Below are 27,672 nucleotides of genomic sequence, written 5' to 3'. Positions count from 1 at the left end.
CTCCCGCGCGATCTTCCCTTCTTCACACCATGGCGCCCTCCACGTTGCTCTCGTCGCATGAGCGAACGCGGGTGGAAGATTATCTCAATGACAAGATTCAAGTTACGCCAGACCTCGAGAGTTTGGACTCGCTGCTCTCTAATCTCCGTGCTCAGCAGGACCTTCAACGAAAGCAGGTATCGCTTGCCCTACGTCGGGTTCCTCAAACCTCAACATCTTGTTACTGTTGTAGAATTATTCAGACTAACGCATCTTTTTTTTTCAGCTAGCAGAGGCTCAGGAAGCTCTATCGAATGCGACAAAAGCGTCCATCGACCATGCCGAAGCCACTCGCAAAAGCGCCGAGGCATTTGCCGAAGAGCAGACGGATATCAACAGACGTTTAAAGGCTATTACACAATCTGAAACTAGCGACGAAGCGGTGCATCGACTGGAAAAAAGTATCGAAAGATTTCAACGCCTGGAGTTATCTAAAGGATACGTGGAGCTACTGAAAGAGGCGGAGGAATTGAGGTATGCATGCAACGATGTCTTGTTTGACTGGACAAGGAAGGTTGACAACGACAAAATAGCAAGGAGGCCCTGACCAAAATACCTTCCGAGCCTCGTAATGCGTTGAAACCATATGCTCGGCTCCGCAGTCTCGTTTCATCAGTGAAAGAAGCTCAGCCCGCCGCTGAGGGAGCAGCACCCCACCTGGTCGACTATACCGAGAAACTCGCATCTGCACTGAGGCAGCAATTGAAAAAATATTTTGAGACTCAACTGCAGAAAACTCTTGAATCTATGAAATGGCCTACTCGGGACTTGAATATCACGGATGCATTGCTAGATCAGTGGAGACAGGAAGCTGAGTTACTTATCGATCTACAAACACCGTATGTCAACTGCCTCACCTTTCTCGAGAGAATGCTAACCATTTGACACCAAAGCGAGCTACCAACAAGGGATGCATTGGCCGCTGGCTCGACCATCCAACCTCCAGTCCTATTCCCATTGGAAGTGATGGTGCATCCACTCGAACTGCGGTTTAAATATCACTTTAGTGGTGACAAGCCAACTAACAGGCTTGACAAGGTATCGTGACCGAGACTGTTTCGGAAAGGACCATCTAAGATGCTGATATATAACATAGCCTGAGTATTTCCTATCGCACGTCATCGACTTGATAAATCAATCCGGTGGATTCTTTACTTCTTACCTCCAACCCATACTAGACAAAAAGGCCCAGACTGCCGGCCAATTTCTGGAGTGGAATTTCTATAACGCTCTGCATGGCTTTATCAACGCCCTGCTCCCGATGCTTCGACACAAAATCAATTCGTTCCTTCCTCAAGTCGCGGACCATCCTCAATTACTCAGCCACTTCATCCACGAGCTTATGAATTTTGACAATGAAGTCAGAGAGACTTGGAATTACTTGCCCGACCCCTACGAGGAAGGAAACTGGAAGGGTATGACCTCGGAGGTCCTAACAAAGCAGGGTTGGTACGATCGTTGGCTTCAAGTCGAGAAGGAATTTGCACTGGCTCGATATAAAGACATAATCGATAATCCCGATAGTGGTCATATCGACTATGATGGCATCGAGCTTACTGCAACCAAGCCAACCAAGGCCGCAATACGCGTCAACGATCTTCTTGAAACTATCACTGAGCGCTATCAACCCTTGGCCTCTTTCAGTCAGAAACTCCGATTCCTGATTGACATCCAAATCACCATATTCGATCAATTCCACGAACGCCTTAACTCTGCATTGGAGGCATATCTCGCTATGACCTCTACCCTTGGTCGAACAGTACAAGGCGCTGATGGCCAAGCCAGCGTGGAAGGTGTTGCAGGCCTAGAAAGACTCTGCAGAGTCTTCGGTAGTGCCGAATACCTTGAAAAGAAGATGGAAGACTGGAGCAACGATGTATTTTTTGTTGAGCTATGGTCCGAACTCCAGGATCGAGTTCGCCAAAATCGGGATGGTAGCAAGAATGTTGCTGGTAACATGTCAATCGCAGAAGTCGCATCGCGTACCTCACCGGCTGTGACAGATAATAATGCGGCTACCACGCAATCTCCATCTGATGGGGCACTCTTTGATGAAACCGCTTCTGCTTACCGACGCCTTCGACAGCGATCTGAATCTATAATCGTCTCTACGTTAACCTCGAATGTAACAGCCGCTCTAAAGCCCTATTCGCGTGTATCGACATGGGCGACCATTTCAACTCCTTCAGCTGGTGCAGCGTCATCTCCTCTCTCTTTAACATCCGACCTGGCACATGCGGTCCGTATCTTATCCACCCAGGTTTCTTTCCTCTCTCAGGCCCTCGGCGTAGCTCCACTTCGCCGCGTTTCTCGGCAGCTGCTCCTTTCAATTCAGAATTATATTTGGGATAACGTTCTGACACGAAATGCATTTTCTGCGACTGGTGCTGCACAGCTTTTTAGCGATGTCGATCACATCTGCAATGTGATTGATACCACCCTCGGTACAGCAGGCCAATCAGGTGGTTCCCTTCAAATTATGAAGAAATTAAATGACGGCCTGCGCCTCCTTCAATTGAATGCATCGTCGACTGAAGTTGACACTGTCGATGCATCACCTACTCCTGGTCTTTGGGAGGTGGAAAAGAAACTGTTCAAAGACAACGAGAGTGCCCGAGCTATTCTCACTGAGTTAGAGATTGATGGGCTGACGGGGGCAGAGGCTCGATCTGTTCTGGAACGGCGAGTTGAAATCGGAAACTAAGAGGAAAGGTTCAAATTCTAGGAAAGTAGTATAATTATCTGGAGCTTTACTTCAATGATGTCGATGTATATGTCTAATTAGATGTCTTGCAACAAAGGGTATGTACAAATATCTTTACTCGAGCAGTGCTCAAGCATGGTGAATCACAGGCCCATGTCCATGTTCTGCCAGTCGCTTCAGAGGAACGATTGGAGTAGTTTTCTTCAAAGACTCGACGATGGATGGTCCGACTTCCTCGATAGCCTGCACAAGTGACTCTACTGTATTCTTGGTCGTTGAAACATTTACGACACATCTGAAGAACTTGCCGTTTCCTATGACATTCTCATCACCACTAGGGGGGAGCAAAGTCCACCATGAAGCCCTTGGGTACAATAGCATGCGTGATCTGTTCCGTAACCTTGCTGTTGTTCTTACCACGTTGCTCTTCATTTGAAACGACTTCCGATTCTCGTGGATACACAAACTCTTTGCCGGGTGCATAATAGAAGCAGACTTGCAAGCATGGCGGTGCATTCTCACTGACGAGAATGAAGTTCGGGTTCTTTGAGACAAGACTTGCAAGGTGAGCGGCAATATCGCAAGCAGCATCGATCTGCTGTTCATATCCTTCAGTGCCGTAGTATGTCCAGCCGAGGAATAGCTTCAAGGAGTCGGCACGACGACCGCATTGTAGAGTAAGGTCTGCCAGATCCCATACTTCAGGCGAATCGACTTCCAGCTCTGTCTCATGTCCATTTCCATTAGCGACGGCCTCGGTATCTTCATTGTGGAAGAGATAGCCCGCCGGAAGTGTATTAGCTTTATGGAATTGGCGCATATCAGATGCTAGGAGGAACGAGCAGGTAACTGGAACTCCGAGCATTTTATGTGGGTTGATGGCAATGCTGTTTGCCTTTTCCGAGCCAGCCAACTTATGTCTCTGTCGTTGCGAGAAAACGAAAGAACCACCCCAAGATCCATCAATATGGAACCAGAGATTATGTTTCCGGCAGATCGCAGCAATTTCCTCAAAGGGATCGAAAGAACCCATCACCGTTGTTCCTGCTGTGGCGTTGACATAGAAGGGAGTCCGTCCCTCGTTTTGAGCCTTCTGAACCAGCTTCTCGAGCTCGCTAGGGACCATACGGCCGTACTTATCAATGGGAACGGCCCAAACGGCTTTGCTACCGAATCCAAGCATCTGCGCAGCCTTCTCCACGCTGTAATGCCCATGGGCGCTGGTGAAAAGTACAAATTTGTAGCCGCCATTACCTTCCTCCTTAGTGCTGGGGTACAAGTTATTGCGCGCAATGACGATAGATGTGGTATTCGAAGCAGAGCCACCCTGCACCGAGATTCCACCAGCACGAGGACCGTTCAAGCCAAAGAGATGGGCGAGTCGTTGACCAGTGTATTTCTCAATGACTGTTAAAGCTGGCGAGACCTGGTAAACGTGAACATTTGTATTCAGGGCGGCGAGAATCAGCTCCGCTGCAACTCCGGGGGCATTAGTTGAAGCATATAGCTTGTCTAGGAATCCTTGATGCCAAGTGTTCACGGAGTATTTGAGGACCTTCTGCAGTACCTCAATCAGGCCATCTTGTTGCCGACCTTTCTCGGGGATCTCGAGGTTCAAGATATCGCGAAGATCTTCTGGTTTGCGGTATTCTACCAGTGATGTCCCGTGTGAGTGTCCATTGGTACCATTGGTGCCATTCTTCTGTGCGGCGACTGTCGGCTCGTCAGCGGCGCGGATGAAGGGAATGAGAAGATCTTCAACGGCATTGAGGAGCTAACAAAAAAAAAGAGTTGTTAGCTGTAGCCGATATGATCAGGATATTCCCTAGCTAATCTCGTGCACCAGGTCTGTGACTCACACTCTGCACCTCATCAGCACGGCTTGAAGGCAACGTTCCCGACATCTGGACGAATTGCCGTAGATTTTCAAGGGTGAGTGGTGTCGATGTGCGGAAAAAGCAGGAAATGTATGTGGAAGTAATGTGCAACAATGGGGTCAATATGAATGTCGAGGTTGAAATGCGTCGAGTATGTTTCCGCAAAAGAAAAAAAAGTTCCGATGTGCCGATGTCGCCGGGGATGGCGAGACTTGCCGGCCTCTTGACATCATCGGCTCGGCCCGAACAGAGTAAATCTCGCCATAGTCTGACTGTATTGAGCTCTTTTTGCTATTCTTTTGCATCTTTATTTACATATATAAATCGATGTATGCCATTGCCAACCAACATTCAAATTCCAGTCTGGATGGAGGGGCACGTCAAAGGCCCCCGCAGCTCACAATCTTATCGGAGATGCAGCCTCAGGATTTCCATATTTGAGGGTTCAACCGGGCCAATTCGAAAGACTTAGTTTATAAAGGACTGTATAAGTGATCAAGTACATGTTAGAAATCAATAGGTCTCTCGAGGACCTGAATTTCTAGTGTAGTCTATTGTACATGAACTTTTTAGGTGGCTAAGAACTATAGGAATAAGGTTGACCAATTGGGACACGCAGGCCAAGGAACCTGCACCCTAATGCATGCAGCCACTCGGACGCGCGGATATATTCGCATCAAAAAGGTGGTATATTCATCAAATGGGTATGTATTTCGCTCATTTAGCAGATGCAGCCTCGGCTTGCTTGGCGGCAAATCGTTCAGCTGCCAACTCGATCTTGGACTTAGGTCGGGCTCCGTTGCTTTCACCCTCGGGCTGTCGTTCAATGCCTTTAGCTTTGTCTTTCCACTCATTTCGTCGGCGCTTATAGAGGTCCATGGACCAGTTCCTCCAAACAGCTCGTCCCAGGAAGGAGTCACGCAGAGTCATTTCGTTCTGGTACAACTCTTGCGCCATTCGTTCCTTGACGAAGAAGATATCTTTCGTGGCTGACCAGAGTGAGTCTACCACGTGAGATCCGCTGTTATCAAGAGCAAGCTCCACGATGTGGCCCTGGAAGCGAGTAGTAAATTGTCGCCGGAATTGTGCGGTAGATGTAGGGAGAGTCAAGGCTTGTTGGAGGACACGGGAAGATGTAGGCTCCTTGGCAAGTTTAATTATAGTGTCGGGTGATTGCGCAAGAAGACTAGAGTACACAAGCTCACTCAGTGGGCCCGATACTGTCAACATAGCTTGTGCTAGAAGTGAGCCATGAAGCTTCTCTGCAGAGGAGACGGAAGATTTGCCAGCTCCACCTCGCTTCCTCTCTTCGCGCTCTTCGTCACCTGCGCCTTGCATAACTTGATCCTCTCGGTCCTGCTCGGTCGTCTCATCCAGCTTCAGCATCTGCTTAAGTCGAATAGAGGGGTCCTTGTCGTAGGCATTTTCCAGTGCTTTAGCGAAAGGCTTGGTGTCAACCTTACGGATGACGCATCGTTCAATCAACACTCGAGGAACAATAAGACGAGTCCTCTCGATAAGCCCAGGAACTTCCGGAATAATAAGATTCATAGCGTCTTGCAAATCATCTTTTCCAAGTCGCTCCAGAGTTCGAAGAACCACATACCCAGCTGTGCTGTTCCGGGATAGAGATCCAATCCGCTCGCAGATGTTGTTCTTGTATAGATTCTTGAAAACCTTTCCTGGCATGTACCGAACCATGGTTTCGACCAAACGCGAACCGACTGGGTCGTACAGTAAACCGCGAATGAAAGTGGCACTTTCTGTGCCTTCTTCGAAGGACTCATCGGGTACAAGTCGTCGTAGGATCGAATTGGGGTCCTTGGCACTGGATTTTCCAAAATGAGAAAGTTCTAAGAAAAGCATCACCTGCAGAACTGGGTTACCCACAGGGTGGCTAGCCAGAGCCCTCAGGTAGGTGTTGTCTAGACCAGAAACCATATCGTTCATGATTTTCTTCAACGCAGGCGCAAAAGACTCAGGAACACTCCGCTTCTTGGGAGGCATCTTGTCTTCCTGAGTTTCAGCTCCAGGAAGAGTCAGTCTCTCCTTCTTGCGGCTGGCCACAACAGAATCGTTTGACACAACATCAACGGGCTCTCCTGCGAGAACAAGCAAAAGCACACGAATTGTATGGGATGCAAATCGCTCTGTAAGCAGGTATCCCCAGTTACCCTCCAGTTCCTCAATCACGGTCATAAACATGTCAGCGAGCGACAATTCGGGCTCCGCATCGTCCTCCTCCTCCTCCTGATTAGATTGCTTTTGTTGAGAGGTTGGCGTCTTTGCCATGACAGCAGGAGCAGCATGAATGAAGAGAGTTTCACAGCAGTGACTGGCGAATCTGTGCTGTACTAAGTGCAGAAAATGACCAATAAATTTGCTGAAGACCCGTCGGATTTGTCGGATATCTGACATAGAAATCAATTTCTCCATGAGCCTCGAGCAACCCTGACTGCAGGCAATCTTCAGCTCTTTCCCATTGGCCTCCTGGTACACACTCTCAATGAACAGGTTCTTCTCTTCAGCATCGGCGAATTGGTTGGCTTCAAGCATTTCATTGGCACGTGAGAAATATTCCGACTCCTCGGTGTCAAGCAGACCGAAGAAAATCCCATCACCTGAGCCCTCCTGATTCAATTCTCCTTGTTGACCATCGGCCTCGAAGTCGAGGGGAATGTAATCGGCATTCTCAAGAAAGGGCTCGGAAGCCTGGTTCGTATCGATGTCGGCGTCGGCGTCGGTGTCAGGCTTTATGCGTTTCGCGGAGGGTGCCTCGAAAGTCTCCTCATACCCACGTTTCGCATCTTGCTTCTGGGCCTTTTGTTCGGCACGGCGACCTCTTTTTTGATTTTCACGGGGCATGGCGACGTTGTTTGGAGGGAGATGAGCGCGCGCTGGGAAATTTTTTTGGATAAGCGGTGGTCCAAGCTTATCGTGTTTGTTCTGTTTGCACTTGACCATCCTACATAGTAGTGCATTGTAGATTTACTATTATTGAATTCCAAGGGTAACATATGTCAATTATTGTATGGAGATGGATTGACAAAGGGTAAGAATATAATTAATTACACAGAAATATGATACACAAAATATTCTCAGCCAATAACTTTTAAATGGCCGAATAAATGGCCGAGACATGTCGCCCACATTCGACACGCTGCTCCATGTTTACATTTCGCTTGCCAACCTTGCCCTTGTGTCGTGGCATGATCTGCAGCCTTGCCTCGGGCCCAGGGTTCTTGGGAGTCTCGGAGGGCGCCTTGATATATGTTGGCTTAGCTAGGTTTGCTCGCCTTCCCGTGCCAAGTTGGAAATTCTCATTGCCTCCCCACCAGAAAGCTTCATAGCCCCAGTCACTTGATTGATCCAGTGTATCTTTATTCTTGGCGCTGAGATTTGTTTTGTTATCCAGCAAAGCAGCAACATGGGTTGTACCGACTGACATGGTACGTAGGCGAATAGGGAGCATCTGCTTCGTCTTCTCATCGTATTCGCCCAAGCCACTCAAGGCTTTGACCTTGATGGGAGAATCTTGCAGATGAATCCATTTCCCAGCTCCAAGAGTACCCCAAACACCTCGGCCGCAAGCCCATGTATCAGCAGTGATGTTCCCTAGGTCACGGACCTTAGTTTTGTCTTCCTCCGGGCCTAGAATTCGCTGAGAGTCAACGGTGAAAAATGTGTTAGCTCCACCGGCCGCTATACTAGTGACCTTTGGCGAATATGTGTTTAGGCGGTATAGACCCTTCATTGAAAGAACAGCGGGAGAGTCATTGAAGGGTTCTTCTGGTAGGAACTCGACACCGAGTTGACCAAAAGAATTGTCACCCCAAGCAAATAGTTTTCCATCTTTGCTCAATGCCAGAGAGTGGTAGTCTCCAGCGGCAATTTGGGTGATTTTATTGCCCTTAAGACCAGTAACTTCATGGCATGTATCCACGGGCCCACTGGGTCGAGTAGTAAAAGATAGTCCAGGAATGCCAAGTTGACCGAGTGATGGATAATGTTCTGTTGATGCAGCAGCAGTAAAAACGCGACCAGAGCTGGTCAGTAGAACAACATGCTCCAGACCACCTTGGATTGAGGTAACCTTTTCTCCGAGCTTCAATGATGGCTTGAGAACACGATAGCTTAAGTTCGACTTGCTGCCCCAGAAAGGTACCCAAGAGCTCTCTCGTGACTTCGGTCCAGTGCTTTGGTCTTCTTTGGAGATGGGTAGGGAATATAAGCTACCATCTGAAGACAACGCAATGATACGGCTTTCAGAAAGCGCAAGTGATGTCAGGTTCTTCCCGGTCAGAGTTTTGGTAGGCTTATACTCAGTCTCCGAATATCCTTTACCCCACTGAACTAGATCTCCATCCTCTGTAATGGCGGCGCCAGATTTCTCATCGATCTTGAAATCCCGCAGCACTTGATCATTGAAATACTTGAAACGTCTTGGTGTCTTGATGTCGGAATCCTTAGATCCCGGTGCAACCACCTTGTATTTGTTCGAGCCCCAAGTATATACCCCTGGACTCTTCAAGCTCCGCTTCTCTTGGATAAAGTCGGCACGAAGGTCGTTCACATCAATGACTTCTTTCTTCATCTCTTTCTGACGCTCAATCCAAGCCTCCCAATCCCCGTTCATATACGTATAACCAAGGTAGGCGGTGGTTCCCGCTACTGCGAATCCGAGCGAATTGCGGAACCAATGCGATGAGGTGTTTGGCTTCGATTTACCACTTGCGAAACGTCGCCATGGCGCATTGAGGGTAGGGCGAGAAACAGTGCTAGGTCGTACAGCTAGACGAGCCAGCTGTGTCGCTGGCCGTCGCATTCGAGTCGTCATCATTTATTTTTCGATACGTCCGATATAACTCTCAGTGCATACCCAGAAAGCTGGAAAGGCAGTTCGACTTCGAGAAAGATAGCTGCAGGAAGCTTCCACATAGTTTGCGTCACAAGACGTAGAAGCGGAATCCGGTGGCAGAATGCGGCATGGCTGCCGGAGATGAACACCTCGCACTCCAGATTCACCTTTTCAGGCTTCTTAGTGGCTTGCCTCTTGCAGGTTCTGAGAATGATATGCTTTGGAATTTGAGATCGTCTTTGTTCACGGGGTTTTAACTGCACAATGCCATCTGCAACGCGACAGCGCGCCCGCCGCCAGACAGCACCATCTGGACCGCCGCGGCAACCAACCGCTCTCGCAATCCGACCTGGCCTCGAGACGACACAAGAGCAACCTTCAGATCTACAAAAACCAGACATTCCAAATTGGAGCAATGAACTTGAGTTTTCGTCATGGCTCAATGGCGTTAAGGACGATCTCGTTGAAGAAAGCTACGATCAATATCAGTATGTCCCCATGACCGTGGGGCTGAGGATTATAGTAAAGACTAACGGGCCAACTCTCATGAATTAGGGGCACATTGGATGACCTCCAACAATCGAAAGAGCACATAGATGAAATCCTTACGAGCACATTGGCTCTCCTTGACGATCTTTCCAGTCTATCCGAATCATTTAGAACCGTCGAGTCGCAAACTTCCAATTTTGAGAAGCAATGCGAGGGGCTGTTATCTGCTCAAGAACGCGACACGAAGCTGGCAAACGCAATTCAGCATAATCTCCATTACTATGACTTTTTGGATCCTGCTTCGCGGCGGCTCAATGCGCCGGGCGCTGGAAATACCGTCCGCGATAAGGAATTCTCGGACATGCTACGACGCCTAGACGTTTGTCTAGACTACATGGAACGACATGTTAGTTTCTTATCTTTCCTGGTTGAACTCCGCCAATACTAAACCGACATGGAATATAGCCGGAGCAAAAAGAAGCAGACGTCTATCGCTCTAGATACCGACTCCTCCTTACTCGCGCCCTTACCCTGATCCGTGGAAACTTCGTGAGTGCCCTTCGAGATATCTACCAAAATGTGTCAAAGAAGATCTCCGATCAGCAATTAAATGACACGGCACTTTCTGCTCTCTTATATGCGAAATTTAGAGTGGGCGCCCCAGAGATGAAGCAGATTGGGGTAGAAATCCAAAAGAGAGCAGTTCCACCGCTCAACCCAGAGCAGAACAACGAAGCCGAGTACCAAAGCCTGATGAACGAGCTACACAGCAACTATGCCGCCACCCGAGCAAGACTCATAGTTCCTCTTGCCCGCAAGAAGCTGATAGAGATCACGCAGACTCCTAGCTCGTCTAAGAATCTAGTCTCATTCGCGAGAGCAAGCATTGGCTATATCCGAGGTCTGTGTTTGGATGAATATGATTTGTGGGGTGAATGGTTTCACGGCCAAGGTGGAATGTATGATTTTCTTGAATCTATCTGTGAACCGCTTTATGACCACCTTCGGCCTCGCATTATCCACGAGACCGACATCGTCAACCTCTGCCAACTTTGCACACTTCTTCAAACCCGGTACTTTTTAGATCCAGAGGATGACGCAGAGCCGACTGATACAAACCAGCTTGACTTCTCTGTTTTGATCCAGCCTGCTCTGCAGGATGTCCAAACTCGTTTAGTCTTCCGTGCTCAGGCAATCCTCCAAGACGGCATTGAACGATACAAGCCTCGCCCCGAGGACATTGACTACCCCATGCATAGCCGACAAGTATCGTTGACGGTCAGCGATACACAAATATCCGGCAAAAAGGACACGACAGCAAACAACATGATCGATATGACGGACATTGCCAAGGATGGTGAAGAGCCCGGTGATGCTTCGCAGGAAAAGGATGGCAAATGGGACTTTGAAACCCAGACTGCTCTCAAAGGATGGTATCCAACACTACGAAAGGCAATTTGGCTCCTCAGCCGGATTTATCGCCTTGTTAACGTGAGCTTTCCTGTCTTGACTTTAGCCAGTTCATTGATTGCGCATAAATACTGATAATATCGCTCCAGTCCACCGTGTTCGATGATCTTGCCCATCAAATTGTCCACCAGACTACCGAATCTCTCCATAGTGCCAGTCTTTTGATTTCCTCAAAATCCACGCCGGCCGATGGACAATTATTCCTAATGAGTCATCTTCTCATCTTGAAGCAGCAAATTGTTGCATTCGATATTGAATTCGTTGCCCCTGATGTCTCGCTTGACTTCTCTGGTGTCACCAGCACCTTTTGGGAATTGCGTGAACGCGGTGGCCTGTTCAATCCTCGCAACTTAATGCGATTAGTTGGTCATGGTCTAATTCCACGTGTCGTGGAGAACATGCTGGATGCCAAGGTTGAATTAGATGGCCGTCTTCGCACCGTGATCAATGATTTTATCAACGCCTTTGCCGCTCGAATGACTGCTTCGTTGCCCGCCAAGTTTGTGGACACTCGCAATTTGCAACCCGGGGAACTAACTGTTCCCACATGCCATACCATTGAAAAAGAGGTTCCAATCCTTCGAAAAATGCTGAACGCATATATCGACGATACTCGTATGAAAGAAACTCTTGTTGGTGCAGTACAGGACCGTACGATTCAGATCTACGAAGATTTCTTGGAGAAGTACGCGTCATCGGAAAAGAGTAAGGGGAATTTCCTCGGAAAGAAAGGTAAAGGCCGTGATGATGCTGTTTGGGATGTTGGGACATTTGCCGAGTGGTGTGAAGGTATTTTCCGAGTCGGTGTAGCTGGTCTACAGACCGAGCAGACTGATCTAGATGGGGATGAGGATGATATTCTGAGCACAAGCTCATGAAGCCTCCGTTTGAATTCGCATCGTTAGCATGTTACTAGTAGATACCATGTGGAATAGCGCAATCATTGTATATGTACGAAACGATGCCATTGATTCAGCGTTCGGAGAACTTTATAAGGCGAACATGAACCTGAATCTGAATCTGACCTGAAATGCTCGAAGTCATAGCACGTAAGTACACCTATAGATCCTCAATGCGAGCCCCAAGGGCATTATAATACCACTTTGAGTTAGTCCAATGGCACAGGAACCACTAGTAGCAACTCCTTGAGATAAGAAACTATTTTCAGGGAAAATGGCCCGAAGGATCGCTGATCATCGAGTTGAAGGGATCAACCCCAGGCAACACAGCCTCGTGGACCCTAAAGTAGCCTGGCAAAAGTGGAACCACCATGCTGTGAAATCAACGTATAAACTCACCACTGCTCCTTCTCCATGAAATACACGAAGCGGATTCTTTTACTATGAACTTCTCTTCAGGGGACGCAAAGATGAGTCCTCACGACAATCACAAAGATATCTTGCTGTACGGTGCACTTCCCACCGGACTGCCTACAGCACAAGTGGGGGCCAACCAGCCCAAATCCCTCTTGCTGGTCTTCCTGGCCGATATCAAATCGCATGACAGAGAAAGACTCATGCGGCATATTCAGCCAGCAGTACGCAAAATAGAAATCCTGACTTGGTATCCAAATCAACAAGTTTTACGATCAGTTGCTCCACAGCGTGGATACAGCGACAGCCTAGCCAACCTATATGGCCTTGCTGTTATCGCGAAAAGGAATGGACATTTAGGTTTTGTTGTGGCAGATGAGTTAACGAAGCGCCAAGTAGAAGGCCAATTCCCTCTACGAGGTGAGGATGAACGCATCTCTCTCGCTATGATTGCTATTAGGGAAGGGGAACAGAATGGGCAAGCTCGTATCTTTGCTAAACGTTCATCACGCAACAATTCTCTGCGTGATGACCTGGAAAGCTTCGACATCAATCAGGATGTGGATAATTTGGAAAACCGGGTGTATTCTTCAATGCTCTATACAGATCTTGGGTTCGAGATACATGATCCAGATCAACCTGCGTTCACACCTACTACGTTGGAATCCTTTGGACACGAAGAGACTCTTGCAGCTACTATGTCGACACTTTCTAGAGATACACCATTACCTCCTGAGTTAATCCTGGATATCGTATCACGGGCAGAAGAGAGCATGATGGAACCGATCAAGTTCCCACCTGGATTGGAATTCCAGGCTGGGAAGCCAACTATCAACATCATTCTTTGCTTCGAGCATACCCAAGAAGAGCGTGAGGGTATATCCGCTCTTTTACAAAGTGCTATCGATCTCGAGCTTTTGGGGAAAAATAGGACCAGCAACGAACGCAACAGAAGCAATGCTGATGCTGAATTCAAGAATACGCCTAAGCCCTCCATCACTCTGATTCCTTGGGGGAAGACCTGCCCTCTGTCTCGTCGAGATATCTCCGAAATTCCAGAAGCAGTGAACGCATATGCAGACACGGACCGGTATCTCAAAATGCCATATCTACTCACGAAGCCGATCGACAGAGAAAACGCGAGCTCGACAGAATTTCTATCCATTAACAGGACGAGAGTGGGACCTTGTGTACGCTGCACTACACTGAGTGAAGTGCTACACAATTATGAAGGACGGGTAAAAGACCCAATTCGAACGAAAGACCATCAAAATGGGCAAATAGAATTGTTCCCACCTACGGTCTTTCATTCTGGGTATGACGAACCATTCTATCCTATCTCACATCCTTGGAATCCTGTCGATAGACGAACGAACAGCATTCCTCTATTTTTCCTCACCAACAAGCTCAGCGATACACAAGTCAAGGCACTTTACAAGGAGATTCAGACTATGAACCACATCGATGATGAAGATTGGGGCAAGAAGGTCATTTGTCCTGTACCCTGGAAGGAAGATGAGCCTGATGCAGAAGACGGGACACCGGAGGATATGTGGAGACTCTATACAGAGGTCAAGAAAAACTGTGAACCACCTCTTGTATTCGCTGACCTCCAGTCTGGCGAAGACCTGAAAATTATCATGACCGAGAATATATATATCCCCGACCCAGGGAATGACAACAAAAATGCTCGTGAAGTCCTGAAAGGCGTCGATGATCCGAATTATCGTGGCTTCATCTACGGTCGTCTGCCTGGCCGCGATGCACACATTCACTGGATTAATCTCAACATTGCTAATATGAACCTTGATGAATCGCTTGATGACTATGAGACTTACCAGAGGCCAGACTGGCCATTCCACCATATGCTTGATGAATACAATGACTGGATTCCCGAGGAGGAGGCGAATGAGAACGGGTGAAATTTGTATTCCAGACTGCAACTTCACACTGGAAAATCGCATGGATGACTTGAACTGGTAATATATTATGTGCTCACTAGGCAGTGAGCACATCCAGGATGTATTATGAAATTTTGAAGCCCAAGCGATCCAACCAGGTACTGCGGGTACCAATTTTTGTGACTTGCTAGCAGGACGAAACTGAAGCCTGAGAGCCTACAAGAACATCAGAAGTGTACCCAAAGGATTTGGAGATCAGTATCAGAATGTGAAGATGGTGAATCATATTATGTGCATGCGATCGTTTCCAGCACGAAAAACACTTCGCTGCCCAACAAATCGAATTACGAGCCCTTAATCCACGTAGAAGAACATTGCTATGTGCAAAGATCGCTAATACACTGATATCTCGCAAAAGCACCCTTTGTAAACACTGTTCGAATGACTGAAAAGTAAGACGCCGGAGGGTTGGGTATATGTATGTACTGACATGAATGATGACAGACAGTTCATCACCGTATCCAACCAAAAACATTTATTTTCATGAACCACAAATAGAAAAAGAATAAGAGATCTAATAGACGTCTCGGATCTTGGCGTATAAGTCCGTTTCAAGGAAGTTGTAATTGGGATCTGATTCACAGAACGGGTGACGCGTGAGCAGAGTTCCGGCAGTTGGGCGCTCCGAAAGAGTTGCTGTAGGCATGTTAGATACTGATTTTTATAGGGAGAGGAGTTGAAATAGAACTTACACCGTGAAACAGTCATACATGAATGCAAGAGCAGCAGGGCTGATACTCATAGAGACATCATCGGGAATAGGAGGAGCCTGACCGAGACTGCCAAGCTTGAAGATGGCACCAATCGCTTCCTCTTTGCTCCAGGGGCGACGACCAGCAAACATTTCGAGAACCACGCATCCAAGAGACCAGATGTCGACCTTGGCACTGTATCCCTGTCCTTGTGACTGGATGACCTCCGGGGCCATCCAAAAGACCGATCCTTGCATTGAATTGGTGGAGTCATTTCCGTAGATATCATCCGTCTTTTTGGAAATACCAAAGTCAGAAATCTTACAAGTGCCATCGACATCCAGAAGGATATTGTCGGCCTTCAAGTCACGATGAAGAATGCCCATGTCATGAAGATAGGCTAGACCACCTAGGGTCTGGCGCGTCAGGGACTTAACCACACTTTCCTCGAATTTACCGTGCTTGCGAAGGCAGCTACCAATAGAGCCACCAGAAATATACTCCAGGTAGATAGAGATTGAAAGGTCTCCTCGCTCACAGCCAAGGTATTGAACAATGTTGGGATGTTCCAGATGCTGCATTGTATCAATTTCTTGATCTAGAGCAGCCACCATCTCCTTGATCCGATCTCTATCCGTTCCTGCAATCCTGGCGTTGATTTCGACTTGCTTCACTGCTAAGAGCTCACCATTATCGGCGTTGATACCAAGATAGACACGGCCATAGGTGCCCTTGCCGATAAGCTGACCTCGAATAATGCGGAATGTTTGCTGGCGTTGTGGAACCGACTCTGCCGGTCCAGGCTGGCTAGTATGTTGTGGGATAGGATCGAGTTGGCTGAGCCTAGTGCCGGGCTTTGGACTGATCTGCATGATTTTAGCACCAAACATCTTGGTACTCTTACGTCGCAACAGATCTCCTGATTTCTTAGGGCCAGTAGCAGGGCCAATGCTCTTGGTTCGGTGAGCTGCACCCTGAGCAACTTGTCGAATGGATTTTGTGCGCGAAAGCCCACCACCGCCACTGTTTTTGATGTTGCGTGCAGCGACTGAAATTGGCCGGGCGGTCGATGAATCAGCCCCATGCGGTGCAGTCGATTCAGGGGCTCCTTGAGGAGCAGGCGGGACCTGAGGAAGTTGTGATTTACTCCGAAGAGTTGCTTCATTCTCCCCGTTCATGCGACTGCTTGGGGAGGGTGGATCTTCGAGATAGGGCGCATCAAGGTCGACATTCGGGAAGAATCTGTCCAGGTTATCAATGACACCCTCAACTGGGGGTCTGCTAGCCCATAGGTGATTGGTAAAAGAATCTCTGCGGTCAATTCTGGCATTGACGGGAGAGACCGCTTCGTGGGAACCCCCTGAAAACTGACCAGCATTGTCAGAAAGATCCCCACCAGGACTGTGACTTGAAGGCATGTAAAGTGATGAGCCTTGGGAAGCTGATTTGGGGGACTGGATTGTAACAGTGCGACGCTTGGTATTTTCTGTGTCCACGGTAAGAGTTGGCTTCTTCTCAGACTCTACTTTTTCAGGTTCCGCCCTTGAAGGCCGGATAGCAAAAAGGCCGTCGTCAGAATCATCATCAGAACCGTCGGCGTCCTGACTGACATGTGGAGTTCTCGCAAACGAAACCTCATTCTCTTCGAAATCAAACTCTGGGCCGACAGACTTTCTGGATTGCTGCGGTGATTTCGATCCACTGAACGGAGATGGCGATCTTTCAACATGCTCGGGAAACTTAGGCCCGTTCCTAGATGAATCTAGAGTTGTCTGAGTCGAAGCCGTTGCTGCGGAGTCGAGCGTAGGTGGTCGATCGGATTCTGAGCCTGTGCTATCTCGATTGATAGATGAAGGCGTGGAAGGAACTTGGACTGAAGGGGACGGTGTGCCAATTGAACTCGTCATACGACCCATGTTGGCGAGGGCGGCACCGAGGCCGGGCTGTGCCCGAGTTGGACGTTCACGTTCGCCAGGACCCTTCCTGAGAGAATTGACTTTGGTAAGAGTGTTCGACTCGTTAGGAGCAGTGGGTGGATTACGCCTAGGAACAAGGCCTTCCTGTTGTTGTTGTTGTTGTTGTTGTTGTTGTTGTTGTTGTTGTTGTTGCTGCTGCTGCTGCTTTTTCTCTTCATAGGGCGAGACGCGAGGGCTATTGAAATCAATAATTCCTTCACGTCTGTACCCGGTTTCGCCATAAGTGCCCTTGAAGCCTTGTTGCTGAGAAGTGGGAGGAGCACGAGTGATACGGTGCTCTCTTTGTTTTCGCTCTACTTCGCGCAGATGAGCCTCATGCCGTGCGAGAAGGTCTGCTTGTTCGGGATCCAGTAGCGTTGATGATTCAGGCCCATCGGGTGCTGTTTTCGCGCCAGAAGACTTAGGGGCTGGCTGCGCAGAGCTAGGGAAAGGCGATCCAGGTTTGACTGTTGCTTGAGGGGATATCCGTTCCAAAGCATCTGGTTCTAACGGTTTACGATGTATAACGGGATGTGTCGATGTTGTTGGGGATGATGTGGGCTTATCGCTGGGTATTGAGACCCCAAGACCATATGATGTTGCAGGTTGTGAGGGGTTAGGCTGGATGAATAGCTTCAAAGAGCCGTAGGCGTCAGATTTGTTTCGACGAGAGACTGCTAGCATCGTGTCACTCAATGGGTCATCATGATGGAGTTGACCTGGCTCAGTGAGAAAGATCTGGGCGCTCGCCCAGTCATTGAGACCAAGATCTTTACAGATACCGGCACGAAGTGATTCGACCGACTCCATATCTGATATATCAACCAGGCGATAGTTGACACCATCAGTGGTTGCAAAAACCCACTTCTTCGTTTTGACTCCTGAAGAGGAGGGGCGATCTCCTAGTGACATATCGCTTATGTTGAACCCTGGCTTTGAATATGGGGTATAAGAGCCAGTGGACCCATTCGGCCGCTGCTCTGGACTCTGAGGTGAGTGCTGCTCCTCCGGGGACGGATACTCGTTTGCCTTGGCTTTCCTCTTGAACATGTTAAGGAACCCCTTGTTATGCTCCCTATAAGAGGTAGGCGTTTCACCACTCCATGGCCGAGCATTTGTTTCTTGCTGAGGAGAAGGACGCGCACCCTCCTGGCCCTGTCTGCGGTGGTCATAGTACCGGCCTACACCACCTCGGCCAGCACCAGTCGAGTCTGCACTGTTCCCACGAGAATGCTCATATCTCCCCAGAGTCAAATCAGCGGTGGAGTTCGATGTGAGGCCCTGGTATGAAGGTGAAGCGAATTGTAGAGCCGGACTGCCGCTTTTCGGACTGTCTTGACGGCGAGATGGGAACGTCCCATGCTCACTGGATAGAGAAGGGCTTTGCCTCTTGTGGTCATTCATCTGCGCCAATGTATTCCTAGAATACTCCGATCGTTGCAAGGTTGAAAACTCTCGTATTGGTGAGTCGTACTTGGGAGACTCGTATCCGGCAGGCAGAGGCTGAGTGACAGAGCGCATCTGTGGGGGTTGTTTCTGAGCCTGTGTGGATGTCTGAAGTTCCGCAAGCTGACCAGGACTGATGTCGTTGACCCCAGGTGTAGGACCAGCCGACCGGGGCTCCGAGATATGTGTTTGATGAAAAGTCATGCCAGTGCCAGAATCAGAGGAAGCTGGAAATGAAGGAGGCTCTTGCCGCAAAGGCGTCGAGATGGACGAGTCGGGGTTGCCGTCGTGAATTGAGCGAATCAGTTTTCGCAAACGCAACCCTTCCTCTCGTTCGCGAGTAGAGTCCCATCCTGTTCCGCTTCGAGCACATTCTTTCGCCAGTTGAGGATACACCACCTTATGGATTTTGCCAAGATTCCCACGTCCACCCCATGCTAGACCGAGTTCAAGGAAGTCTGCGCCTTGTAGCTCCAAAGACTTGAATGTTTCCTGCCAATCATTGGAAAATCCATTTTTGGCAAGCCACATAAGAACCCGATCGAGAGGCCAATGGACAGCAGCTTCGCTCGGCGAGAGGCCTCCTAATGATGTACCGCTGATATTGTGACGATGGCTGGGCGATTTCGAAAGATCCACGCCGGGACTTGAGTTTAGCGGTAGGTTGTCACTCGACTGGATTTCATGAACGTTTCCGTGGAGGTAAGGCGGAACATTTACGCCGCCGGGTGTCTGTGGATTATAATTACTGGGATTGTATGTCCCTGCATTGGTTGCAGAATAGTCGTAGTTCTGGTTGGTCACAGGCCTTTGTGGTGGATAGGCCTCATGTCCAGTCCGGCCGGGCTCAAACAAAGGTGGGATGCCAACTCCAATTGTATCATGCCCTGGGATATATGTAGCCGATGTAAGAGGTTGATTGTCGATAGACAGAGGGGCAGGAACACGATATCCAACAAGCGGGTTTTGCTGTGGCGGTGGTGGCGGTGGTGGTGGAGGTGGGAAGCCCGGGGTCATAGCTTGTCGAGCGTAGTTGTTTTGCGGCCATCCTGACGATACGCCAAATGAAGTTCCTGGTGGCGGACCTGGTGGTGGGGGTGGTACCCCTGGTTGCTGAAGCTGCGGGTGTTGTAGAGGGTGTCGCGGAGGAGGTGGAGGCAGTGTGGGCGGCCCTGGGATGTATGTTCGTTGTTGGCCGTCCATTGTGATTGATAATTGAACCCTGTGATTCAGATCGCCCAGCGCAGTCTCTCAGAAAGGATCAAAAGATCCAAGTCACACTGGAAAGGATCGAGGGGATTGCCTCGACTATCATACACATCACAAAACTTCAACAGTCCCGTCCCAAGATTGAGGGCAGAATCCTCGATTCGAATGGCGTGAGTTTGACGACAAGTTCCAAAGTTTAATGTCGCATCAATCTCCCGGCTGTTTCCAAGAATTTTGTTCAAGTAGCGGGTTTGCTCGCCGGCATAATCTGAATTTCGGCGTCTCCGAGGTTATTCGCGGTGCCCGAAGCGCAAGGCGGACCTGGTGGGAGGGCAATGGGAATCCAAGACACTGCGGTGAACCCCGTTCTAGGGCCAGCTGAAGAAGCTGGGGCTCACTGTTGTTGAAACGATCAAAGATTAGCAACTTGAAAGAGACAGATAAATGATGCGAGGGGGATCCCATCTCTCTGATGATTGTAAAAAACCAAAGCAAGTGGAAGCGAAGAGAATGCATATCAAGCTTCCATGCCTTGCATTGGAGACAGGCTCGTATCCAGATTCCATTGCGCAATGACTTACCGTGAAGTATCGACCAGCAGCGATACCAAAAAAAAAAAAAACAACACAAAAATAATAGCTAATGTTTAGGAGACAATATAGAGTCAAGACCTTTGATGCCTTGAGAACGCTTTGTGATCGTCACGTGGGCCCGCTTTACCGGGTGGAGACCAAATGGAGATTGTGTAGATTGCAGGATGTTTTTGTATTTCTTTTTATTTTGCTGGAGGAGGGTATGAAATCTTGAAAATAATGAGCAGCATGGATTGGGTAGTAGGCAGAATCAACAAATCAAACGGAATAAGCAGATAACCCCCCCCCTGTGGGTGAGTTACGGATCTGATCTACCCCTGGCTCTGTGGCCGCAGGTGTCATATTGAGGGGAAAGAGGAGGATCCATGTCCCCGTTATTCCTTCAGCCCCCTCTCTTCAGCTACATTATCCCCCCAAACAACCACCAAATCCCCCCTTTATTTGATGGGCTCTCTTCTGTCTGTCTCAAACAGAACGGACAGCCACTGATTCTCGGCGAGATCCATTGTGGTATTCAAAGTTACTAGAAGCCACCGTTGGTCGATTTGATAACTAATTAAATTAATTATGTGCTTACTACGGACGAGTACAAAGTGAACCCACTATCAGCCCTCTAGGAAATTTTTGCTCATTTAATAATGACATTAGACTTCATTTCATTCGTTTCGTGTATGCATCCGAGAGGAGGAGATTATGTGTTGCTGATTAGACGACAATCATATCCACCATGTATTCCTGCTGATTCACGGCGACACAGTCCAGTCCAGCCTCAGCCAAGTCGTTCGGTGACTAGCCTGAGCAGGTTCCCTGCCGTTCGATCTGAAACATGGCTTGATATGATATCGCAAAATAGATAACGGTACAAATTGCTCCCCATTTGGGAAAAGAGAGAGAAACAAAATTCTGGCGCTGTGCATGGGGACAGCAAATCAATCAGGAACTGCTTATTTGTTGCGCGCAGCTGCAGCTTCAGCAGTGAGCTTGAGGGCAGCGGGCGCATCGTCGCGAGGCATGTACAGCTCCACCAGTCGGAGTTGATTAGAATTATTGAAGTCCTCATCAGCGAACAAGCCATTCAGCTCATCTCGGGTCTTGATTCTGTACCCCCTATATCCATCGTTGCCGCCGAAGACCTTCGGGATATTCGCAAAGTCCCATGGCTGAATGTCATTGTATTTCGCCTCCCAGCCATGGATATAGCGCTCAATGGTGTAGCCTTCGTTACAGATCACAAAGCTAGGAACGTTAGCATCGAATGGCTTGGCACAAGAAAAGAGAAGGGAAAGGAGATTGAGGGACTTACACAATAGGCGAAAGTTTGTTTCTCAGAATTGTGCTGAGTTCTTGCACAGTCAATTGAATGCTACCATCTCCGATGAAAAGAATCGTGCGACGGTCATTCTGTTCTTTCGCGGCTAGCGCAGCACCCTGGCAGGATCCCATCGAGTAACCGATACTGCCCCAAAGTACTTGACTAATGGCAGTCACGTTTGCAGGAAAGCGAGTGTCCCAAATTCCAAAGTTTGCCGTGCCAGTCTCTGTGATGACAACATCGTTCTCCTTCAGCCACTGACCAATAATTGGCCACAGCCAGGCATGGGTGATATTCTGATCGGATGATGATTCCTCATTCTCTGGGAGCTTGTTGGTGATTTGAGGAGCAGGGGTCACATTCAACTTGCCCATTTTCTGGACGACCTTTCGAATGACTCCCTTCATGTTGATCTCAGGGTATTCAGAGTAACGCACGCGAACGTAATTACTGTGGAAATCAATTGTATTCAATTGTCCAATGCGATAGGTGAATCCAGTCGTGTTGAAGTCGGACTTGATGGCACCGATGCTGAGGATCAAGTCGGAAGACTCGACAACTTCACGAACGCCGGTATTGGATCCATTACCGGCATAGACGCCACCAAAATTCTTGTGTGTCTCATCGACAGCTCCTTTGCCCATTGGAGTCACAAACGTGGGTAGCCCAGAGGTCTCCACCAACTCGTGTACCTCCTCTAACGCCCGATGACGGATCGCGCATGCGTCAACTAGAATCACCGGTTTCTTCGCAGCATGTAGGTACTTCAGAACAACATCAACGACATAATCCTCCTTCTCCGAATCATTTGCAGGCGGCGCTAGGTCAATTGGCTTCTTCAAGCGGTCTCCGTTCACCTTGGCATAAATCATATCGGTGGGCAGAGTGATGTAGACGGGACGGCTGCGAATCCAACATTCACGGATCGCACTATCGACGAATGTAGCTGCGTAGTGAGGATCATTCAGCTGAGCAACGTAGCAGGAGATCCCGGCGCTCATTTTCGTGAAAACATTGAAATCACCATTTCCCAGGGTGTGGTGGAGTAGCATTCCATCCTTCTGCGATTGAGTCGTCGGTTGACCAACGATATGCACAATGGGGACATATTCAGAATATGCACCGGCAATTGCGTTCAAGGCAGACAGCTCGCCAACGCCAAAAGTGGTTATCAGCGCGCCAATTCCATTTACTCGTGCGTATCCATCAGCAGCATAGCCTGCATTCAGTTCGTTACAGTTTCCGACCCACTCTAAATCGCACTTTGGCAAGTAGTCAAGGGCCGACAGATTGTAGTCACCAGGGACACCATGAACCGAGCGAATTCCGACTTCACGTAAACGTCGAAAGAGGTATTCCACTAAATCAATAGGATTCTCAAGCTCCTGCGTAGCAATATCGAGGGAAGTCATGATGGGTGGGGAGATAGAAAATATGGTAAAGCAGAGTGAGGGAGGAGAGAGAGAGTTGTAAGAAGAGAGAACTTTTGCTCTCGCTTTTACATCAGCGAAGAACAGGTGATACGGAAGAATCGGAAGGTGCCACAGATAGTAGCGAGACCGCGCTTGGTGGCAGCTTCCTCGACAGGTTGGTGTAGGTACATGCACTACGTCATCCCATGAAGATTATTGATGTCACGCCATTTCCAGTAAGATGCAGGTTTATATTGTGTATTGTCTGACAAGTAACCGGCCACATGGTGAGCGGACCCAATGCTATCAAATCAACTTGTTCAAGAACATGTCCCTCAATATCAATTCTATTTGTTCTGAGGTGTTCGTGAACCATTCAAGGTGATGAGCTAGACAATGATAAGCTTCATCCAAACAACTCGCGGGATCGACCACGCTTACCGGTAACTTGAGTGATCCACTCGATTTGCGCCCGCTAACCCCAAATAGGCAGACACACAAAACTCGATTGATTCCCCCACTCTTGCAGCAAAACAGGGACATCTAGATTTTCCCAATGACATCGGACGGGAAACGCAGCATGCCTCAAGATGCAGCGTCTTCGAAGCGGCGAAAGGTATTGTTTCCCCTCAGTCAGCCGTATCCATTCCTCCATAAGAAGGGCTTGTGATTTGATACAGAACGCCCGATTATCAGTTTTAAGGCAGTACATGGAACTAACTACATACTTAGGGTCCGCCGCCTAAGCAACGGATTAACATCGACGCCGGCGATGCGGGGATCTTCGTGACCTGTGACATGGGCAGGGAAGGGAAATGTAAAGCCGAAGTGCTAGACATTCTTTCCGAGGTGCGTTCTCTCTTAAAATTCATATATCGTGGAACTTCTTGCATATTACATTATTCCCGCTAACATATACTAACTACTCGTCATATCTAGATATTGGAGAAATCTGAAGAGAAACCTCCAAATGAAGAGGATGAAGATTCTGATGATGGTGACATCGAGGCTCAGATTCAAAGAGAACTCGCTGGAATGCAGCCCGTCAAGGATAAGACTAAGAAGCGCCCAGTGGAAGTTACTCGATTAGAAATGCCATGCGGTGCGTTCTTTGTCTCTTATGATGGCGCGACGGTCCAGGGTCTCGCATTAGATGAAAAGTTATGACGCCAGTACCAGGATTGATACTAATTCCAAAATAAATAGTTCTTTTTGCTCGAATCGATAGCTCTGTTGACCCCGTGGAACTGGTGCATCGTCTATGTACCGAGGCGCAGGATAATCCACAGACGAAGAGAAGCCGATATATCAAGCGAATGACCCCTGTTGTTTCTATTCGGAAAACGCTCAGTGTGGAACTTGAGCCCTTCATCAAAGAGATGCTGCGGCCACACTTCCATTCAGGAGGGGGACCGAAGAAGGTGGGTCATCACCCTGTTAAAGCGAAAACTTCTCTTGGTCTACGCCGCCATTGAGACATTACTGCAACTTGCCAAGAAAGGTAGTCATCGCCGCCTAGGATTACATTTGCTGATTGTACCCCATTCCCATTAGTTTGCTATTCGGCCAACTATTCGGGGCAACAACAAGTTCAAACGGGATGACCTGATCAAGACTATTGCGGAAATCGTTGGTCCTGAGCACTCCGTCGACTTGACAAACTACGATTTGACGATTTTAGTCGAAGTTTCTCAAGTAAGTATTCGATTGGCTTTGCTTCCTATCCAAAGGACCATTCACTGACGCCAAATAGAACCTGATGGGAATGAGTGTAGTACAAAGTGATTACGATAAGTTAAAACGGTACAACCTTGCCGAAATCTATGACCCTTCACCAAAAGGAGTTTAGGCAGCGATAGCAAAATGGAAAGATGCCCAGGTCAAATCCTAGCATAATCATTTCATCAAGTCGAATGCGTTGGCATGGTCTTATCTGCATTCTCGCTCTAATTATTGATTTCGAAGAATGTATTCGCGACGACTAACGAGTCATGTGGCGGCTTTGCATGAGAGCAGACGCAAATAATTCTCCTACTGGCTGTTGTCTGCGTGGCTGTTCCAGCATCATTTATTCGCAAGCGCGTCCAAAAGAGGGCTTTATTCTATATTGACAGGTACTTTGTACATACCAAATACGATCTAAGATTCCACGCTGTTTTGACCACTGACACGAGTCTATGCTGTTCAACGGCATCTTATTTACATTTACCTCAACAACCTTGGAGCTTCGATTGAGCCAGCTTTCGGCCAAAGGAACATGTCAAAGATAGATCCCATCCATCTCATCAAAATGGCCACGGCTTACAGATATAAAAGAAGCAAATGCACAATCGTGGTCTTCTAACTTGCCAATTTTACGGCTTGTGAACGCTTAAGATGGACAAGCCGATTATTTTTAGTCCAGATGCGAAGCCAAGACGTCATGACACTAACATGACGAAGAGCCGACTAAGTTTCGAGGAACAATTTTTCGAAACACAACTACCTTCTATGGGTATCTAGATTTGTTAGTCCGATGTGGCCCGTCGAGTTCTTCATAGGATCCACAACGGATTTCGGTAAGGCGTCCCTCTCATTGGTGGCCGCCGGGTGCTCGGATGTTAGTCTCGCTGAGAGCGGGATCCTTTGGCGAGCCAGCATCGCGCTTTTTTGAATATCATTTGCATTCTGCGTTATGCCGAGACTTTGATGTCGCTCACCTCGCTAGTTTATTACTGCAATTGGAGACGACTAATGGTATGAAACCTATTGCACCGTGGTAAACGATGCAGTGGACCTGTTGCTTTAGGTTCCTGTATCGTATATTAGCGACCACTTGGGCCACCTCCGCTCTGTATCTCGCGTAGATGAACCTACAGAGGCAATGGGCTGGTTCGGAAAAGGCCCGTGATCATATCCTGCACATAACATGGGCTTGCAACGCTGGCGGTCTGGTGGCTCCCCTGGGTCCTCTCGTTGGTCTTCCTTACGTCTGTGATGGATACCGCTGTGGATTTCAATGCCAGGTGGCTTAGGGGGGCTAACTGAGTCCTTGTCCTTTTTCTAAAGCCCGATAGTTCCTTGTCTGCTTCTTTCCTGGACCGCCTTTCCATGAAGGGAGGGGTCTCATCGCCGTTTATCAATTTAACAGAGAAGATTGCATCCGGAGCCTCTTACCAGTGTCAAGCTCTCGGACTTTCATTGTTTTGCTCTGCTCTGATACTGTAACAGAATGCATCGTACATATGTGCAAACACATTCTACAAAGCCTGATGCTCTACCCCTCAAGCTTGAAGGAGCCTCCATGGATTCTACTCATAGTATGATAAAAACCACCTGGTTGGACGAATATGAGAAACTTGACACCCTCATCTCATTCTTGTTCCCGTCAACTGTATATGTGCAAAGATCACAAATTATCGCTGGCCATATGCATTATTTACGCCTCCTGAAACTATCAAACGGCGTGAAACTACTACTCAAAAGTGCACCCTCGGCACGAACGCCTCTTCTCCGACACGAAAGATTCTTTCTCGAAACCGAAGCTCGCTTTCTCGCTGTACTTGGGCAAAATGCCAATCCCTGCATCCCGCAACTCTACCATTACGATCCCAATGGAAATCCACTGGGATCTGCTTATTCTATACGCCAATATATGAAGGGAACACCACTATTGCAAATAGCACCACAGCTCACTGTACAACAACGAAATGGCATCGATCGACATTTAGGCTTCTTAGCCAGTACTATTGGACAGAATGTTGCCCCTGCATTTGGCTCCCTTCAACAGGTAGCCGCAGGTGCTGGAAAATCATCTTGGAGGGATGCGTTCAGTGCTTTGTTTGAGAGTGTTCTTCGCGATGCCGAGGATATGTTTATTAGCCTACCATACGCTGAGATCCGAGACGGGATGACTCGATTGCAATCGGCATTGGACGACGTCATGCTTCCACGCCTGGTTGTAGCCGGGCTTGGACGACCCTCACACGTTTTATTGGATGAAGAATCAAAACAATTGTCGGGTGTGATCGATTTCAGTAGCGCCTTTTGGGGAGATGTTCTCATGGCCGAAGTTTTTGAGGGTGAAACCCCTGCCGTTCTAGAAGGAGCTGGATATTCATTGATGAGAACGATGGGAGAAACGATTCGAATACTGATGTGAGTGATACTGCTGGAAAGTATGCAATGGTCTCATTTCATACTAACATGTTTGATTAGGTATGCATGTTATCGCCTCGTGTCACAAATCACCGTTCAGTACTATCGAAACCGAGATGAAGCTAAAGAGTTTGATGCGCGGAGGCGACTGACCACAACAATTACCAAAATGTTAGAATTGGATCCGGTATAAATACAACATGGC

The 27,672-nt window shown here is 48.3% G+C and overlaps 10 protein-coding genes across 10 annotated transcripts; 5 read left to right on the top strand and 5 right to left on the bottom strand.

The window, feature by feature from the left end:
* Positions 1 to 29: 29 nt before the first annotated feature.
* Positions 30 to 2,743, top strand: N7469_004738 (RINT-1 family protein; the record flags this gene model as incomplete). The annotated part of the gene is made up of 5 exons (XM_056643658.1): positions 30 to 176; positions 266 to 513; positions 573 to 878; positions 933 to 1,077; positions 1,136 to 2,743. 5 exons carry the CDS (start codon positions 30 to 32, stop codon positions 2,741 to 2,743), a joined length of 2,454 nt encoding a protein of 817 aa, XP_056503070.1.
* A 334-nt stretch (positions 2,744 to 3,077) lies between these two features.
* Positions 3,078 to 4,647, bottom strand: N7469_004737 (pyridoxal phosphate-dependent decarboxylase family protein; the record flags this gene model as incomplete). The annotated part of the gene is made up of 2 exons (XM_056643657.1): positions 3,078 to 4,517; positions 4,603 to 4,647. The coding sequence occupies 2 exons, from the start codon at positions 4,645 to 4,647 to the stop codon at positions 3,078 to 3,080; spliced, it is 1,485 nt and encodes a 494-aa protein (XP_056503069.1).
* A 690-nt stretch (positions 4,648 to 5,337) lies between these two features.
* nop9 (RNA-binding RNA processing protein NOP9) lies at positions 5,338 to 7,485 on the bottom strand (the record flags this gene model as incomplete). Its single annotated transcript, XM_056643656.1, has 1 exon — positions 5,338 to 7,485. One exon carries the CDS (start codon positions 7,483 to 7,485, stop codon positions 5,338 to 5,340), a length of 2,148 nt encoding a protein of 715 aa, XP_056503068.1.
* Positions 7,486 to 7,732: 247 nt separating this feature from the next.
* Positions 7,733 to 9,457, bottom strand: N7469_004735 (RCC1 domain-containing protein; the record flags this gene model as incomplete). The annotated part of the gene is made up of 1 exon (XM_056643655.1): positions 7,733 to 9,457. The coding sequence occupies one exon, from the start codon at positions 9,455 to 9,457 to the stop codon at positions 7,733 to 7,735; it is 1,725 nt and encodes a 574-aa protein (XP_056503067.1).
* A 285-nt stretch (positions 9,458 to 9,742) lies between these two features.
* Positions 9,743 to 12,315, top strand: N7469_004734 (Golgi transport complex subunit COG3; the record flags this gene model as incomplete). Its single annotated transcript, XM_056643654.1, has 4 exons — positions 9,743 to 9,966; positions 10,034 to 10,373; positions 10,433 to 11,458; positions 11,527 to 12,315. The coding sequence occupies 4 exons, from the start codon at positions 9,743 to 9,745 to the stop codon at positions 12,313 to 12,315; spliced, it is 2,379 nt and encodes a 792-aa protein (XP_056503066.1).
* Positions 12,316 to 12,806: 491 nt separating this feature from the next.
* N7469_004733 (uncharacterized protein) lies at positions 12,807 to 14,672 on the top strand (the record flags this gene model as incomplete). Its single annotated transcript, XM_056643653.1, has 1 exon — positions 12,807 to 14,672. The coding sequence occupies one exon, from the start codon at positions 12,807 to 12,809 to the stop codon at positions 14,670 to 14,672; it is 1,866 nt and encodes a 621-aa protein (XP_056503065.1).
* A 617-nt stretch (positions 14,673 to 15,289) lies between these two features.
* On the bottom strand, positions 15,290 to 20,007 carry bck1 (uncharacterized protein; the record flags this gene model as incomplete). Its single annotated transcript, XM_056643652.1, has 2 exons — positions 15,290 to 15,347; positions 15,404 to 20,007. The coding sequence occupies 2 exons, from the start codon at positions 20,005 to 20,007 to the stop codon at positions 15,290 to 15,292; spliced, it is 4,662 nt and encodes a 1,553-aa protein (XP_056503064.1).
* A 1,543-nt stretch (positions 20,008 to 21,550) lies between these two features.
* N7469_004731 (alpha-keto acid decarboxylase family protein) lies at positions 21,551 to 23,330 on the bottom strand (the record flags this gene model as incomplete). Its single annotated transcript, XM_056643651.1, has 2 exons — positions 21,551 to 21,842; positions 21,910 to 23,330. The coding sequence occupies 2 exons, from the start codon at positions 23,328 to 23,330 to the stop codon at positions 21,551 to 21,553; spliced, it is 1,713 nt and encodes a 570-aa protein (XP_056503063.1).
* Positions 23,331 to 23,886: 556 nt separating this feature from the next.
* On the top strand, positions 23,887 to 25,179 carry N7469_004730 (THUMP domain-containing protein; the record flags this gene model as incomplete). The annotated part of the gene is made up of 6 exons (XM_056643650.1): positions 23,887 to 23,946; positions 24,063 to 24,179; positions 24,270 to 24,471; positions 24,537 to 24,751; positions 24,885 to 25,025; positions 25,084 to 25,179. The coding sequence occupies 6 exons, from the start codon at positions 23,887 to 23,889 to the stop codon at positions 25,177 to 25,179; spliced, it is 831 nt and encodes a 276-aa protein (XP_056503062.1).
* A 1,362-nt stretch (positions 25,180 to 26,541) lies between these two features.
* N7469_004729 (phosphotransferase family protein) lies at positions 26,542 to 27,660 on the top strand (the record flags this gene model as incomplete). The annotated part of the gene is made up of 2 exons (XM_056643649.1): positions 26,542 to 27,467; positions 27,528 to 27,660. 2 exons carry the CDS (start codon positions 26,542 to 26,544, stop codon positions 27,658 to 27,660), a joined length of 1,059 nt encoding a protein of 352 aa, XP_056503061.1.
* Positions 27,661 to 27,672: the final 12 nt, after the last annotated feature.

This window comes from Penicillium citrinum, assembly GCF_028827155.1.
Source record: "Penicillium citrinum strain IBT 23319 chromosome Unknown utg000003l:1.0-4596430.0:1.0-4598250.0, whole genome shotgun sequence".
In the NCBI taxonomy this organism is placed as follows: domain Eukaryota; kingdom Fungi; phylum Ascomycota; class Eurotiomycetes; order Eurotiales; family Aspergillaceae; genus Penicillium; species Penicillium citrinum.
The sequence above is the reverse complement of the archived record's forward strand: the minus strand, read 5'-3'. Positions and strand labels throughout refer to the sequence as shown.